The sequence below is a fragment of the Manis pentadactyla genome, chromosome 2, assembly GCF_030020395.1.
Source record: "Manis pentadactyla isolate mManPen7 chromosome 2, mManPen7.hap1, whole genome shotgun sequence".
Taxonomy (NCBI): Eukaryota; Metazoa; Chordata; class Mammalia; order Pholidota; family Manidae; genus Manis; species Manis pentadactyla.
In genome coordinates this window covers 217922993-217940490 of record NC_080020.1, presented here as the reverse complement: position 1 = coordinate 217940490, position 17498 = coordinate 217922993, and the positions used below count along the sequence as shown (strand labels likewise).

The window sequence follows — 17498 nt, the reverse complement described above, 5'->3', positions numbered from 1 at the left end:
TCTCACTCAAATTCAACAAGTTCTTTTTACTGTGATTCAAAAAAAATTAAGGATTTATATTGAGGGTGATTAGTCTATTAGTCTTGGGACATGAAAGGTGTCTCATGACAGGCAACAGAAACATGGGCAATCTAAAGTGAAGAACATTCTACTCACTTGAAGTAACAAGGCCCTCAAAATTCTGGTATGAAATCTCTCTCCATATTTAAATTCTGTCCTGTTCAAAGTATGCTGATAACTACCTTGATCAATGAGGAAACACTGTAAAATAAGTTAACCATACTACCTATCATCTACTGTAGCACAGTCTTCCAATCAGAAAAACAAATTTACAAGCAATCTATTTGCTTCTATACAACATATTTCAGACAATCATCAACTGAAATGAAAACCACACTTTCTCAACAGAAAAATTTTTAACTAAAAGATACTGAGGGTTACTAAATCTAAAAGAATCTTATAACAAACTCTTGGATGCTTAAAAAATATCAATATGCCCTAGCTGCAAACTAGATGCATCCAACTAGGAAAGTAACACTGTATTGAAAGCCAATAGTAATTATTATTAAGCTAAAGAAAGACATGTTTTTATTGTCATCTTTATTCAAGTATTTCACAGCAGTTATATTACAAATTACAGTAAATGTTCAAAATTCCAGAATTCAAAAATTAAATAATTTACTTCAAACTAATGTAAAATGAAGTCAGATGCAAAACATCAATTTAACACAATTCTAAATTAAACTACAAACCCAAAATAGACCATAGTTGATGAAGTCTACTTTACCTACAAAGTAGACATACATGACTGAAACCAAAGAGGACTCCCAAAGTCTAAATAAACGAATGTACGAAATACCAAAGATACAGGTACAAGCCCAAATTCAAGCTTACAATGTGATTAAAAAGAATAATTATAATAACAATGGCATTCAGCTACGGAACCTGACACTGAAGATACCTACTGAATAGCACCATAGCTGAATCAACTTAATCAAAAACTGGGGAGATATTACCACCCCACTCCTAAAAATAAAATCCAGTAAACCTACAAATAAATTGGCATATGAGAAAAATCAAGTCATGAAAGGACATATAACAACAACAACAAAAAAATTAATCACAGGGGAGATTCAAGCTCAAAAACACAATTCACTCCACAGCCATCAGTTTCAACCCTAGTGCGGTTCCATCACCTTCAAAAAGCTCCCATGGTCCCCACAGCTGAGCATTTACTATTGTTGGGCTGTGCTGTGATACATATTTTACTGATCTGAGAGCAAGATTTTACACAGGAGCTTATCATTTATAATGCTTACAATAGGAAATAAGAACAGAGGTCAATTTGTACATATTTTTGCCAATGCTATACAGCAAAAATTAAGAACTTACAGAAAGGTAAACAAAATTGAGTTCACTTGGTTAATTTTACAAGCTGCTTTAAACTATATAACCACCAGATATCTGTAAAGTAAGCAAAACTGGTATAGTGTGTTTCTTCCTTGGGGGGAAAAGGGGCTGGCGGAGGTGGTACAATTTCAGCTCACTTTTCTCCCCTTGGCATTAGATTGGCTTTCTCTTTAAGACCTAAACTGTTCAAAGTGGCAGTTCCTATCATAATGAGGTTGCCTCCTACTTCTCCATGTATATCAAGGTTAAAATTAAAAAACTTGATCTTTTGGAAGCATTTTAATGCTAAACATAAATTTCCCTTGTCAAACTCACTGATGGCTAAAATTTTAATTAACTTGTACAAATTTAGTAACCTACTAACAATGTGTGCGTTTTTTTTTGCCTTTCACAAGTGCTGCTGTTACTTGAACAGAATGCTTCTGAATTAGAGTAACTGGAATAAATATTTAAAAAAAAATAGTGCAGCAAGAACCTGAGACTTGCAAAAAACCCTTTTACCAGAAACTTGCTACAAAAAATCTGCTACATCTTATTTCATCAAATCTTTAAATTCTGTAACAATTTCCATCAAAATACAAAATGCTAAATAGACAGTAAAATAGTTTGAACTGGTATGATGGTAATAAATACTAAAGAAAGCATGAAAATCCTCCCAATAATCAAATTAGAGGTTTCAAATAACCTCTCCTTTAAAATGGTTCATCATTAATCGCACTTGCCCATCTTAAAAATACAGTGTGTCTACACGGGTAGCATCTTGAATTATATGACTAACTGATATCATGAAAATTTCATAGACTAGGTATAAAGAAAACAAGTGGCATTTTAAAAAATTAAGCTAGAATTGGAAGGCATAAATGTTAATGTAAATGCACAGAAGCACTAAGATTACTGCAGTAGCCTACGGCCAAAGTGTGCTTTCTGCACTGGCATCTGGCACACTCCAAAGAGCCAGAGACAGGAGACAAGTACCTTAGCTTCAGCATGTAAACGGTGGCAAAGTGATTACAGGACTCTGTAAACACTGTTGGTAACTAAAATACAAAAAGCTGAGGTAGCTCAGTATCTCTGCAGTAGTCCAAGACCATTTGCTCTCATTAAAACCCAAACTACATGTGTTGCATATATTGGAAAGAACCTGCAGCTAACCGCTATAATGAATGAAGATATCAAGCCAACTTGTCAAAATTTTCTACTTTTTGTTTAAAAATCATTTGATAAAAAAAGTCACTGCATTCCCTTTGCCTCTTTGCAACTGCCTAGACTGTCTCCAAATCTGTAAAAAAGTTTTTGTAAAACTCGTAACCCATAATTAATTTTAGGTAAGTACAATTTACAGAAATCACTCAAAAAGATCCAAAACAGGTTCCAATCAAAATGAATAGTTGAGACGGTAAGGTTGGGGTAAGGGATTTAAACATTAATACTGCTATTCACAGACCATACCAGAGCTCACTTGCAACTATGCATATAGAAAATGAATTTTATGGAGCTTCTGACAAATTCCTCTTCTCTGTCCATTTGGCAAGTCCTGGCTTTAAAACAAAACAGCACAATATACTATACATGAAAATCATTTTCTCTGGGAAATCAAACATGAGTAACTATCAAATTGCCACTGATAGAAGAAAAGAAATGCCACTATCTATTTATTTTCTGGTCATCACTGTCAGAACACCAAGAAGTATTTTGGTAGACTGTGTATTATTTGTTGTTGTTATTGTATTATTACATGTTTCTTAAACAGAAACAGACCATACAGGAAAACTTACCATTTTAGTATATTATGTGGCTTAACAAGTATCTTCATTGAGTTTTGAAAACAAGATAGGCATTTTATACCAAAACACTAGTTGCCTCCTAATGACACAGTATCAAAACTTATTTTCAAGGTTGTGACTGAAGAAAACATTCTAATTCATGTTACAAACAAGCCCATCCTTTTGTTTAGCCTTATCTTTCTCAAATGAATAAAAAGGCACATTAAAGGCAGTTCTAAAAAGCCTAACCTAATTTCATCCAGTTTCTTCAGTTTCCCACCAGAATATACCACAGCCAACTCTAAAACAGGTTTCAGTTCATTACCCAGAGGAAAAAACAAAACCAAGATAGAAGGGGTAAAAAGAAGTGAGAGAGGAAAAAAAACAAACAGGCTGCCCACTGTTCAAACAATTCAACACAATTAGAACTGCCGATCCAATTTCCTCGTGTTTGCTGGTCTGCTCCCTAAGAGAGAAGTCTCCAAAAGAGAGTGCACGAAAAGAGGAGCAGAAGTGAGAGCAGTTTCTGTAGCACCAAAATCTCCAATCTGTGGGGTTGTATTTTTTATTTGTGGAAAATACAACACATTTCTGAAGTTCTGTTTGGTTCTTGTAGGCTGGTTGGTTTCAGGTACCTGAGACAATAGCACCAAATTCAACAGAGAGAAAAGAATGAGTGAGAGAGCACTTTACACCAAGGCTCTGCACATAATTGGTGCAATTTGAAATTGAATGGCTCAGAAGACTGCTCTGTCAGGAGCAGATTGGAGAGGATAAACCACTCATCTTGAAAAGTTCATAGGAATGTCTCAAACATAAGAACTGTTTTTTCCATCTCCTATAAAGGGAAAAAAATGCATGTTATCAATAAAGGCAAGTCAAAAGTATAATGGAAAATTTCACTTTTTAGAGAAAGACTTCTTGAATACAAGTTAAGCTCTAAATACTCCCTGATTACAACACACCATACCTATTCTGCAAGACTGTCTGCCCCAGACACTTGCCTTCTATTTTATATTTAGCCTCATGAGGATGACGCTAGTGACACTCAGGAGTACTTATGCAAGATATTGTACTAAGAAACACACACACACACACACACACACACACACACACAGGATACAGGTAGCCTCACTCCAGCGCCTGAGCCATTCCTTACTCATTGTATTAGACTAACTCCCAAAGCAAAATGAATGTATTCAGTGTAGTAAAACTTGTGCCAGAACTAGAACGCACCCTGATCCCATTGTCATTCAGGTGAATCAGAGCTAGAAGAAAAAAGAAGCCAGAAAGAGTGACTGCCATCACCACCACCAGGAATGCCACTCACTAGTGATTCTGTTTTCAATTCCTTCCCTCCCTAAATGAGGCCCCTAGATTACAGGGTTCCAAGTCCCACACTGAAAGATATTTCACTGCTGAAGAGTATTCAAATGCCTTCAAGTGAACAAAGAAGTTCTAGAATAAAAAAAGAAATCTACCTCACACATTTCTTTCAGATGACAAAGGGCAAATAAGTCTAAAATACTTGGTTTCCCTTTCCCCCTCCTACCACCTCCAAAGATATTACATTCTACATTTCTGTAGAATCAATAGGCCATATTAAGAGATCAAAAAGTTCTGATATATGATCAATCAAAATCACTCCTGCTAAATGTTTCATCATATAATTATTGACTAGGGAAAAAGTCAGGTGATAAAACAATATACAATACGATTCCGATTTTTAAATTTATGTTTACTTACATACATGCTATGTACATCTAGACATTTTTAAAGGATGGAAGACATTCCAAAACATCAACACTGACTAGTTTCCCCTAGATGGTGGGATATGAGTGATATTTTTATTTCCTCAACTGTGCTTTTCTGTTATCGCTACATACTGTATGATGGTATAAATTTGTAAAAATGTGATTACAAAGTAACTTTTAAATGCTCTTTCTTTGATTCAAGTCCGAACTCCTTATTACAAATGAAAAATAACCACATCCTCTACATATAAATCTTTAATATGCCAGAAATGCTCTTTGAGAGTAGAGACTTTTTTGTCTTACTCATTTTTTGCATCCTAAACACTTAGAACACTATCAAGATAACCAATAAATATTTAATAACTAGACCACCAGAGAAACTAAGAAGCAAATTAACAAAAAGCATCTAAGTGTCTACCCACTGAGCCATTTAGTGGGTAGTGAGGGTTCACATTTGCTCAGGTGACTTTAGAAAGCAGAAATGTGGCTTAATGATATAAATTATATGAACAGAGATACAAGCTCATATTTTTAAGAACTTTTATATGGTCCAGAGTTGTCTAGAAAGGGAATCTCTAAACTGTCTAAGCAAAAGGGCAATCAACCCTTCATGTGGCTACTTTACAGGACTAGATCTGATTAAATAAAATGACTTTTACGCAGGGGGGCCATCAGGTGAGAAATTGGGGATCAACAGAGGTGAGGCTTAGAACCTCACCCCCCCTGTTCTGAGAGAAATCTTCTGCATACGTGGATGTTTTATTGCCCTTGTCTAGCTTAGATTAACACATAGTCTACAGGCACACACCTGATCATCTACATTTGCTCTCTTACAACACTAAACTATGTTTTCTACCTTTATCTTGTATCTACCTACCACTTCAGCATTTTATTAAAAATAATAATAATAAAGAGAGAAATGTGGTATCCACATATAAATCAAGTATAAAAATCAAATGAGTATTCATATTTGAACTGACTGTTTATAGTTCATAATGCATGAGCAAAACCGAAAGTTTCTGTGATGGCTGCCCTTGTACTGTTCACCATGTAACTTATTCACTATGTAAGAATTTGTTCTCCATGTAAGAACTTGTTCGTTATGCTTCAGAAGATTGGAGACTGACGAAAATTAGGCTTGGGGTGGATTAATGATTGTGCATTGAGCATTGACTCCCCTATACAGAATTTTATTGTTGTTAACAACCATTTGATCAATAAATATGAGAGATGCCCTCACAAAAAAAAAAAAAAAACGTACACACTTCCAATTGTAAAATAAATAAGTAACCGGGATATAATGTATAGCATAAGGAATATAGTCAAAATATTGTACCACCTTGGTATGGTGATAGCTGGTACCTAGAATTATCATGTATATAAATGTTGAATCACTGTGTTGTACACCTGAAACTAATTTAATACTGTGTGTCAACTACCCTTCAATAAAAAATAATTATCTACAAAAAAATAATAATAAATAAGTAAAATAAAATGACTTTTAAGTTCTCTTCTAATCATTAATGGGTGACAAATAGGTCTCAGTGCCAACTCCTTTTTAATCAACAGTGGCCACCTAGGGAGCAGTGGTAAAGACAGTGAGACCACACCCACATTCTATTGATATGTTTAATTAGTGATATCAGCGATAATCTAGGGAGGGAAGAACTGTGGTAGCTATTCTGTGTATCTGCCAACCCAAAACCATGAATTCCTGTGTTTTAATAAACAAAGAATCCCAGATTATTTCTGTCCTGAGACAAAATGGTACGGAAAGGCTTTGTTCTTGAAGCTACAACTTAATGACTCTTCTAATGTTAAATCTTCTAAACATTCTTCAGTTACTTGCTAAAAGATAGACTTTTTTCTTCTTTTCTTTAGGACAAATAAAAGTACATATTTGTTTATCCTACAGATGAACTGAGTACTTACCTCTACAAGTTGTGATTTGTCATAATCTTTGCGATGACGATAGATGCACTGACTAAGAAGAGAATATAGTCTCTCAAATTGATCAACTGCCAGATTGTTGCTTTTATCTACCAACAAATCAAGCAATTTCTAAGAAAAAGTAGAAGAAAATAAAATAAAATGAGGTTTGATTTCATTGTTCAAACTGAAACAGTTACATTCAAACACCCAGGCAATAGAGATGTCTAAGGTCTAACGGTGACACCTGAATTTAGAAGATTCCAGCTTATTTAGCTTAATACCAAGACTTGTATTTCTAAACCCTTCAAAACACACAAACTCTTTTTTTATGAGAAATCCTAAGGCACTTTTACATTCTTAGGGTAAAGCAAGAGATTATCAAACTTATTTTATTCAACTGCCTACGAACATATTCAAATCTCTTTCCACTCATTTAAACCTGACTGCGAATAGCTAAACTTACCTTCAATCTCTCACGATCAACTATAAGAGGTGGCACAGGCTCAGACAGCTCTTCTGGAACCAGTTCCAGGCTTGTTGTTTTTGCCTGCTCTAAAATTAACTTACGGTATTTCTTTACTTTAGTAGTACCTACAATTGAGAAAAAAAAAATGCATTGCAGCAAAAAAAGTTAAGAAAAATCAGGCTTAAACAATTACAGATTATTTTACACACCACAAATCCTCTTTGGAATAAGGGCATAGTCTTTAAATACAGATAATTTTTTTTGGTAAGAATAAGTAACCCAAAATGAAGAGAACTAAACCACAACTAGGAAAGCCAAGTCATACTAGCTCATCTAATAAACATATCCACTAAAAGGAAGATAAAAGCAATCCTCACTTCTAGGCACTCACTCACTGTGTTCACTCTCTTTATGACAGCCATCATTTAAAAATTTGGAGCTTTCAGATTTGCAAACAGGGAAGCAACATAGAAAAGCAGATACTAACACAAAGTGAGGCCAACTGTGTACATATCTGCCTCCCAACATAAAATACTTTCCTCAACACTGCCTAGAATCTTATTAGAAATTGATCTGGGTTATATAACATTTTTTCTTAATATATAAACCCATTAAAAGTATATGCAAAAAAAAAAAAAAAAGTATATGCAATAGGGCTAGTGATCTTTCCTACCTTAGGGTGAATCAGTATAGTATAATCTAATTACTTTCCTCTCAACATCATGCTAAGAGCAGCCATACTGAAAAAACAGAAACTTTGAGGCAGCCAAACATGATTTAACAGCATATTAGTCACTTTCTGAGTGGAGAGAGTAGGTGGACCATCAAGCTCTATGTTCCTAGGTAGGACCTTTCTAAGATGAGGCCAAGGGGAAAGGAACCAAAAACAAACTTGGATTGTTACAGAACTTCATCCAGGACTTGGCCTGTGTCAGGACGCTCAGGGGAACCTCCCTCCTGTATTAGTCCTCTTATCCTCAAGTCTTTGAACAATCCCTTTCTCATCAATCAATGCCTATCATATAGATAGTGAAAGAACCAAAAGTTGGTTCCAAAACATCCCATGATGTACTAGAGAAATTATACATTTCAGATAGCCTTTAGAGTGAAAGCCTTTTATTTATAATTCAATTAACATATGCTGAATATTTTTAAGACCATATAGATTCTCATTACGACATCCATGGCGTTCTAGAAACCTGAGAACTTGGATTAGGAACATTAGGTAACACTGCCCTGACAGTTACACATGAAAACTTTTACATAACAAATACAAAGGTAAAGCTTTTACATAACAAATATCTTTAAAGCTTTTAGATCACCAATTGAACATAATATTAAACCTTTTCTGCAAGCTTACTAAAATCTCATAGCAAAGTAGCATTAAAAAGGATTCCTCCTCCCATGCCCATTCTGCCTCGTAATACAGATCTCTCCTCTTTTTCCCACTCTGCTCCATTCATTATTAACCCTAGCTTTGACACATTTTTTTAAGTTCCCAGAATAAATTCAGGCATACTTCATTTTATTGCGCTTCACAGATAATGTTTTTTTCTTTTTTTTTTTTTTACAAATTGAAGGTTTGTGGCAACTCTATTGGTACCTTTTTTCTAACAGCATTTGCTCACTTTGTGTCTCCATGTAACATTTTGGTAATTCTTGCAATACTTCAAACTTTTTTTAAATTATTATATTTGTTATGGTGACCTGCGATCAGTGGTCTTTGATACTACTATTGTTTTGGGGAACCATGAACTGCACCCATGTAAGATGGCAAACTTAATAAACACTGTGTGTGTTTTGACCACAGATGTGGGGAAACAGCAAGAGAACTGTAATTAAAAGTGGAGCGTGAAGATGGGACTGAATGGCTGAATCTCATGATCAAACTTTAATGGATGAGGAGTTACTTCTTATGGATGAGCAAACAAAGTAGTTTCTTGAGATGGAATCTCTTCCTGGTTAAAGATACTGTAAAGGTTGTATTCAGTAACAAAGTATTTAGAATATTACATAAACTTAGTTAATAATGCAGCAGCAGGGTTTGGGAGAACTGATTTCAAACTTGAAAGAAGTTATACTCTGGGTAAAATGCTATCAAACAGCATCACATGCTAACAGAGAAATCATTCCTAAAAGAAGAGTCAATTGATGCTGTCAACTTGTCACCTTGTTTTAAGAAACTGCCATAGTCACCCCAACCTTCAGCAATCACTACCCTGATCAGTCAGCAGCCATCAACACTGAGGCAAGACCTTCCACTAGCAAAAAGATTACAAGTCACTGGAAGTTCAGATGATGGTCAGCATTTTTTAAAGTAAAATATTTTATTTTAAAATAAAGTATTTTTTAATTAATTCATGTACATTGTTTTTTAGACATAATGCTATTGCATACTTATTGGATTACAGTATAGTGTAAACATAACATTTATATGCACTGGGAAACAAAAACTTTTTGTTTTTGACTCACTTTATTGTAGTGGTCTGGAACCAAACCCACAATATCTCCAAAGCATGCCTATACTGTTCTTAAAACTACTTTCTATTATTAAATACTGAAGAAAAATAAAAATTCTCAACAGGTAGCATTTAAGAATACTACATTCCTACTTCCTAATTCTGCTAGAGGACTCAAAAACTTTCCCACAGAGCCCAAATCCCAGGCTATAGCTATACATACTCCACACAATTTAGAAAGCAAGATACAATTTCAAGACAGCCTAGTATAAAGAGTACATATTCAGGAAGGAAATGTATATTGAACAGGGTAGGTCTCTAACTCACCCTATTCCACTCTGGGTCAACTAGTAATGATAAACAAAAGGGGCTAGAAACCTCAACTCCTCCTTTCTGCTGCTTCTTGAAAGAATCACACAGCCACTGAAGTCAGGAGCTGGCAGAGTGCTCTGACTCTGCAAGAACAGGGTAAATGTGACAGTAAGGGTTCTGCTGGTTTCCTTCACCACAGGCCTTACAAAGCAACGGAACCTCTTAGACTAAACATCCCTCAGATTCAACTAAGAGTGATTGCCTGGAATGAATATAACTCAGTATGTGTCAGGTACCAGGAGAGGTGATTAATATGCATGAGTTATTTTATCCCTGCAGCGAGACCATTCTCAAGTTTAATTTAGAAGATGAAAAAACAAGGTTAAAGAATGTAAGTAATTGGCTCAAAGTCACATGGTTATAATGAACAGGAGTGGTAATTTAATGAGGGCCTATAGGATTCTAATACACATACTGCTATAGCATCCAAGTCTTCTCAACTCCTCCCCACACCCCAATATTTCTTGTTAAAATCCCATCTTCTTAATACCTGTGGGTTTACTCAGCTATTAGTCATAAATCCTTAGGATAGGGATGATACTCAGGTGAGGGCAAAAGAGTAAACAGCCAGAAAGGCAACACACTCTGGGATATAAACCCTCCGAAACTTCCAATAAAATCTGTATTGTATGTGGACACTTTTCTAGGGGTGAAAATTTTCAACAGATTTTCAAAAGGGTATAATTATTTATCAACTACTGCTACTAGGGACCAGACACAATATGCAATTAATTAACTCTGGATTTTAAACCTTCAGAATGTTTTTTTAAAAAATGAGCTCTACCTTCTTTATCCAGTTCTGCATCTTTAACCTCCACTTCCGGGCCAGGTTCCAACTTCTCACTGTTGCTACATTCTAGTGCCTCTAGTTTCTCAGGATCATCTCCATGGTTTTCATTAGAAGTTTCTGGGTTTTCTTTTGACTGGTCCTCCAGAATCTTTTGTTCAGAACTACACTTATCTCCACTACCACAGAAAGAATCAACTTCGGCTTTGCCATTCTGACACTCCAGAACTGGTATTCCTTCAAAACTGTCAGTGGAGGCCTCACCATTTAGACAGCTTCCTTTAAGGAAAGGCTCTTTGCTGGATGTCTGCTCTGGATTTAGAGAACTGCTGCTATTGACAAGTAGAGACTCATTTGAACTTTCCTCTTCTGTAGATGCAAAGTTCTCTTTTGTGCCTGCTCCATTGTTAAGCCTCTGCCCCTGGTCCATGTCCATGATGTCACATGATGATTCGTCATTGGTCATAGACAAGTCTCCAGTCTCTTCTCCATTTTCTTCATGGCAGTCAGTGCTTACCTCAAACTCTCCATTCTCTAGCAATTTCCTGTCCTCTGTGTGGTTCTCATAGTCTGCAAATTTGGTATCTTCTTCATCTTTTTTTAAATTATTGACTTTCCTTTTCTTAATAATTCCTTTACCCCACTGTGATCGCCGCCTTGATTTTCTCCGAACTCGAACTATTTTACAAGGAAGGAAAAAAGATATGTAGAATTTGGAGTGCAATGTTTGTTTTACAAATGTTTGTTAAATAAGATCCAAAAGAAAACAGCCCATACCAGTGTAACACACAAACAGAATTACTTAATTCTTGGCATTCATGCTGATGAATTCCTACAACCAACATTACAAGTAGCATGGATATGACAGTCAGGGATGAACTCTAAAGAATGAAAACTTTTAAAAACTAATTTCCTGTATGAGTTTACTTAGCATGAATTTTTTCTATTACTCTAGATTCTACTTATAGCTGTAGAGGGGCCAAATATAAATATGCACATTTAGGGAATGACAACATTACTGGCGGCCTAGAAGGTTTGGAACCATAGCCCTGGATTTCCACCAGGATGGTGAGTGCTTTGCAAGCAAGACCACCCAAAAGCTACTAAACCATGAAAGGACACAAAGGCATAACCCAGTATATTGAGACAAAATAGTTGCATGTATCCACACAAAGAAATCTCCATTTCCAAAAGAAGGAATCGCTGACAATGAGTACAATCATGGATAGAAGCCCTATGAAAGTTATGTGCATAGACGGGTTGGCCAGCTATTAGCCTCCTCTACCTAAATGGTTTATCTAGCAGGATCAGTTTCTCATAAAGTTATGTACATATGTAGAAAAGCTAAGTCCTCTACTATCAATGCAGCAACAACATTAATAAGACATTTCAGATAAGTGCTTCATCAGTTAAATAAAAGGAGAAAACTACACGAGTTGTAGGGAATATACTCTTAGACACTAGAAACTAGAAACTATCATGAGCTTTATGAGTCGGCAGCTGGTACTCAGGTTATGACAGATTTTTAATTTCCCATATATGTATAAGAAGGAGTTGATTACTCAAGTCTACTTCATTGTCCTTACATAAGCAAAGAACTAATTAAGATTTCGCAATTTAGGACAGTTACATAAAGAAATCTTAATATAAAAGTTATTAAAGTTAATTTAAGCTAACTTACTTAAGCTAGAGATTCAGCACTTCCTGTATATAACACCAAATTATTATTGATTTGTTGAAAGCCATCAAAGTAAAAATAATTAATGTTCTGAAGCTATAAAAATAATGTCAAGTCTGGCCTAATTTTTAAAAAGACAGTATGTATTTTTAATACATCAAAGTTGAAAACCTTCCTGGACAAAGACATTTTAAAAAGAAAATACAAATATGAAATCACTAAGTGTAGATTGTTTAGTCTACAATTTAAATACTGCTTTTGAAAAACAAATAGAAGGCAATATGGTGTTATGACAACTCTTGTTTCTTATATCCCACCACTTAACATGAACTCATGATCTATCAAAAGTGTATACTGTGTTCACATACTTTTTTCATCCTTACTGAGCCTCTGTAAAGACACCAAGGTATTCACAAGAAATGGACTTCTTGTTATAAATATTACTTTTTTTCTTACTTAAAAATAAACCTACTCAAGGTTTCTGAAATTATTTCTAAGATTCAAGTTACTCAGTCACTCACCTCAAAATACATTTTGCCTTCAAAACTGTAATATCATTAGAAACACCTCTCCATGTCTTTTTCCCTTTTAATTTCTATTTATGCAATTTGCAGGTACAAGGTAATTGAAGTATTAGTCTACTGCTAAAAGCTGCACACAAGTCAGTGATGAGCATTCATAAGTATTCCATTAAACTGTATGAAAAACTAATCCAGTCCACATTAAAAATGAAAGAAAAATATTCAGCTTGTTATTCCTCTAAAAGGTGGAGCTGTTAGGTTTTTACTACCTGAGAAGTTACTCTTGACATTGTGACCTCACTTACTGTCCGACCATGTAGCCAGAAGTGTTAAGAGGTCCCCCGTTTTTCTTTCCTCACTAAGCCATGGAACTCTTACAGCAAATAGAGGCTAGACTCAGCTCAATCAAAAGCCAGCTCAATTACGTGACACATATACACTAAGCAAAGGCTTAGAAGCACTACTGAGGTTAGTTTATTTCTAATGCTTTCATCCTGGCTAAGAACAGAGAAAACGTTTTTATTTGTGAGCAGGTCAAAGTAGAGATATTTTCCCCTCATATAATTATTTCTAATAGTTAGTATGACTTTGCTAAAATAAGAGAAAATGACCATATAAGCTCCATAAGAATAGGATTTTTAGTTTAGTCACTGCTACATCTCCCCAACACTTGGCATGTCGTAGGCGTATACATTCATGGAACTAATCTTTAATATGCCACTTCATTTTTCAGGGGTGGTCTGTGTAAAAAGCCCACTTAGGGTCACAATCCTTAAGAGTTAAGTTTTATAGCCTCTCTTGAGCTTATTTCTAAACCTAAGACCCTAAGAAAGCAACTCTCCTTTAAGGACATTTAGATTTATGATTTAAGCAAGTTAAAACAGACAAATGGTAAGCCACATATGCCATCTACTGGTAAGAGAAAACAAATTCATATTTGCAGATGAAAGCAACATTTTAAATAGTTAAAGGAACTTACACTGCTTAAAGCCAACAGGCAATGTGTTTCAGTTAGTAAATATTTATATCAGCTACAGAAAATGTAAAGGATTTCAAGGTTTAAATTACAGTGCTGTTATATGATCCAGGTTGTGATTTAAGGTACAAAATGTAAGGTACGAGCTTTAATCAGTTTCATGGAACCAAATGCACCATTAAGTCCTTCAAAAGTTTTCCCACAAATGCCACTTATCACAAGTGACAAAAATGAGTATGGTTCCTTCATTCTAATTCAATGACATTAGTGAAAGAACATATTATGGCCAGCTTTACTAGCAATTGGAGCATTACTAGCGCCTTTATACCAGAGCTGCATGTACTTTCCAAGGATGGCTATCTTCAGTGAAATATAAGGACTCTATTAGAAAGGTGCTGTATTTATTAACACTTGTCTTTTACGAATTTAATACATCACCATGACTGAGGAAAATGAAGAAAACCTAGAACACTGAATTTTCCCTCTCTAAATAAAATCTAACTTAAAACTAGTAAAGAAGGCTGTACAGATTTTTCAAACTGAGCACAGAAAAATCAACTTCTGTCAAGTTAGTCACTCTTCTAAGTGGGAGTTTTCATCTTCCACCATTAAGAGAACATCCTGCATAGCATACAGCAGCAAGAGGCTAGGACTGGAGGCAGGGGTGACTAGAAGTCAACTGGCTCTGCGTCTCTATCCAAAAATGAAAGTTTAAAACTGAAATATTCAAACCTAGTTCAATTACAACAACAAGTCCTGAATGGGGGTAGAAAAGAACAAATAAGGCTAAGGAAATACATTCAGCATCTTACCCTACAAGCTCTTCAACCTCTGAAAAGAGGAATTAAAAGAGCTGTGGGAAAAAAGAAGCACTTGGTCTATGTTCCCAATTCCCAACAAAAACCTGCATCATTCTCAGCTGTTTCCAATACTGGACACCATGATCTCAAATACTCACATGCACATTTATTTGCAGAGTTGTGCCAGGCATCCATTGGGTTTCTTTGTTTGTGCCGAAATGCCTCTTCAACTCTAGTTTCTGTCTTCCTAGCTCCAGTACCATGAGGATTTATTTGTTCTGCAGTTACCAATAAGCCTGCAAGTAGAAGATAAGCAATACCTATTTAAGTATTCCCAGCTAGATAAACCAACAAGTTCTAAAAAAATGTCTGAAATAGAGAACTGAGTTTTTAAAGCCATTAATTATACCTGGACAGTTATTTGGATGAAAATAGTATCTTTTGTTTTAAGATGGGAAAGAAAAACTAGATATAAAATCCTAAAAATAAAATAACCCAACAGGCTACACTTACATTTAATCCCCAAAACGACCCAATGCTTACTTATTAGCAAAGGGATGCATTTCACATTTTTATGACTGTGAGACAGTAAGATTATATACTGTGTAAAAGTAATTATTTCTGCCATCTTAGAATGTGTAAATGTTTACTGGACCACTAAACCCTATTCACATGAATTGTTTCCATCTGATACTACCCACTTGTCACACCACACCAAGTTTGGTTTTTAATCTTCTTAAAAGTAACCATTCCATCTCAATTTTCTTCAATAGATTTCTTTCTTCTACATGGTACTTGTATGTTGATGTTTCTGAAGATTTTCTCTGGAATCCTTTTTCTTCTTACTCTAATCTACATCTTCTACCACAAACTATCATTCATGCATTTAGCTTCCACTACCATTATATAATAATTATGAAATCTACATCTTTAGCCCAAACATCTCTTGAGCTTCTTACCCATATGTATGACTTCCTATTTGATATCTCCAAATGGATATACTAAAGATAGGTCAAACTAAAGATAACTAGTTTACCTTTCCCCACAAAAAACCTGCTCATCCTTACACATTCCCTATCTCGATTTGTGGTATTAGCATCTATTAAGTCATTAACCAGTAATATGGTAGCCAATTTTGACTCTTCCTTTCCTTCACAATGCCCTCCACCCCCACAGCCACATATCACATATTAATCCTATCTCTATTCCCACTCTGGACTACTCCAACAGCTGACCCCCACCCCCATGCTACACACCCCACCCCGGCCGCCAGGCCATAATGCTTTACTGAAATACAATTTATATAACATAAATATTACTCATTTTAAATGTACAACTAAGTGATTCTTAGTAAATTTACAGAGCTGTGCAATCGTCAGAGCAATCCAATTTTAGGTAACTAAACCAGACAACTACTACTCTTTTTGTCTCTATAGACTTGCCTTTTGTATAAATGGAATCATTTAATAGGTCTTTTGTGACTAGATTCTTTCACTTAGCATACCATGTATCAATGCTTCGTTCCTTCTTGCGGCTGAGCAATGTGCCACTGTACAACATAACTTGTTTTGCTTACCATTCACCAGCTGACAGACATTGGGGTTGTTTCAAGTTTTTAGTGACTGAATAATGCTGCTATGAACATTCATGTACAAGTCTTTATATGGGCATTTTCATTTCTCTTGGGTAGATTACTAGGAGTAGAACCACTGGGTTATATGGTAAATGTTATGTTTAACTTTTAAGAAACTGCCCAACTGTTTCTAAACTGGCTCCAGCAGTTTTTTAACTGGTATCTTATCTCCAGATCCTGTCACATTGAGACCTTGGTATTTCCTGCTGCCAAAGCAATTTACCAATTCATTCTACTGCTTAAAATACTTCAAATTGGATTCATATTGGCTATGGCAATGGTTCTCAAACTTCAGTATACATAAAAACCACTTGAATAGTTTTTTCAAATGAAGATTTCTCCACCTTACTACTCTCAAAGAATCTAATTCAATAGGTCCAAGGTACTGTGGTTGTAATAGGCACACACATTTTGAAACAATGACCTAAAGGATAAAGTCCAAGCTCTTTAGCATGGGATCAATTCATTCAAATATTTATAGAAAACTTGTTGAATACTATATAGTTCTAGGGATTGCAGCAGAGCAATGAGCAAAACATTCACAGCACTTGTATTTTACATAAGGAAGAGAAAGAAACAGCAAAAAGCAACAAAATGCTCTGTGACCTGTATTACATTAGGTGGCCAGGGAAGGCCTCCCTGAGGAGATAGAAGAAAAGCTTCCTAATTTCAATGCCCTGGACCCAGATCAACTCTTGAGCTCTATTTCCCACCATTCTGTAGATCTTTAGCAATACCAGTTTGCAGTTCTTCTAATATACCATGTTGTTCTACTTCTCTGTGCTTCTAGACACGCTGTTTGCTGTGCTTACAAACACTTCCTCCTTCTGTCACTGCCTCCCTTTCCCTATGTCACTAGAGATAATACTCCTGTATTCATTCCATAAACTCTGATCAAAATGCTGCTTCCCCTACTAGAGGCCTCTCTCTGTGCTATAAACACACTT

At 35.4% G+C, this 17498-nt stretch overlaps 1 protein-coding gene across 2 annotated transcripts in view; it reads right to left on the bottom strand.

The window, feature by feature from the left end:
- Nucleotides 1–583: 583 nt before the first annotated feature.
- Nucleotides 584–17498, bottom strand: part of ATAD2B (ATPase family AAA domain containing 2B) — a 171544-nt gene continuing 154629 nt past the window's right edge. For both annotated transcript variants that reach the window (XM_036881655.2, XM_036881656.2), the window contains exons 24-28: nucleotides 15077–15214; nucleotides 10941–11621; nucleotides 7323–7450; nucleotides 6860–6988; nucleotides 584–4011 (exon numbers count right to left, since the gene is read on the bottom strand). In XM_036881655.2, the coding sequence (XP_036737550.2) occupies nucleotides 3970–4011; nucleotides 6860–6988; nucleotides 7323–7450; nucleotides 10941–11621; nucleotides 15077–15214 (1118 nt within the window). In that variant the 3' untranslated portion in view covers nucleotides 584–3969. The remainder of the gene's footprint in view (nucleotides 4012–6859; nucleotides 6989–7322; nucleotides 7451–10940; nucleotides 11622–15076; nucleotides 15215–17498) is intronic.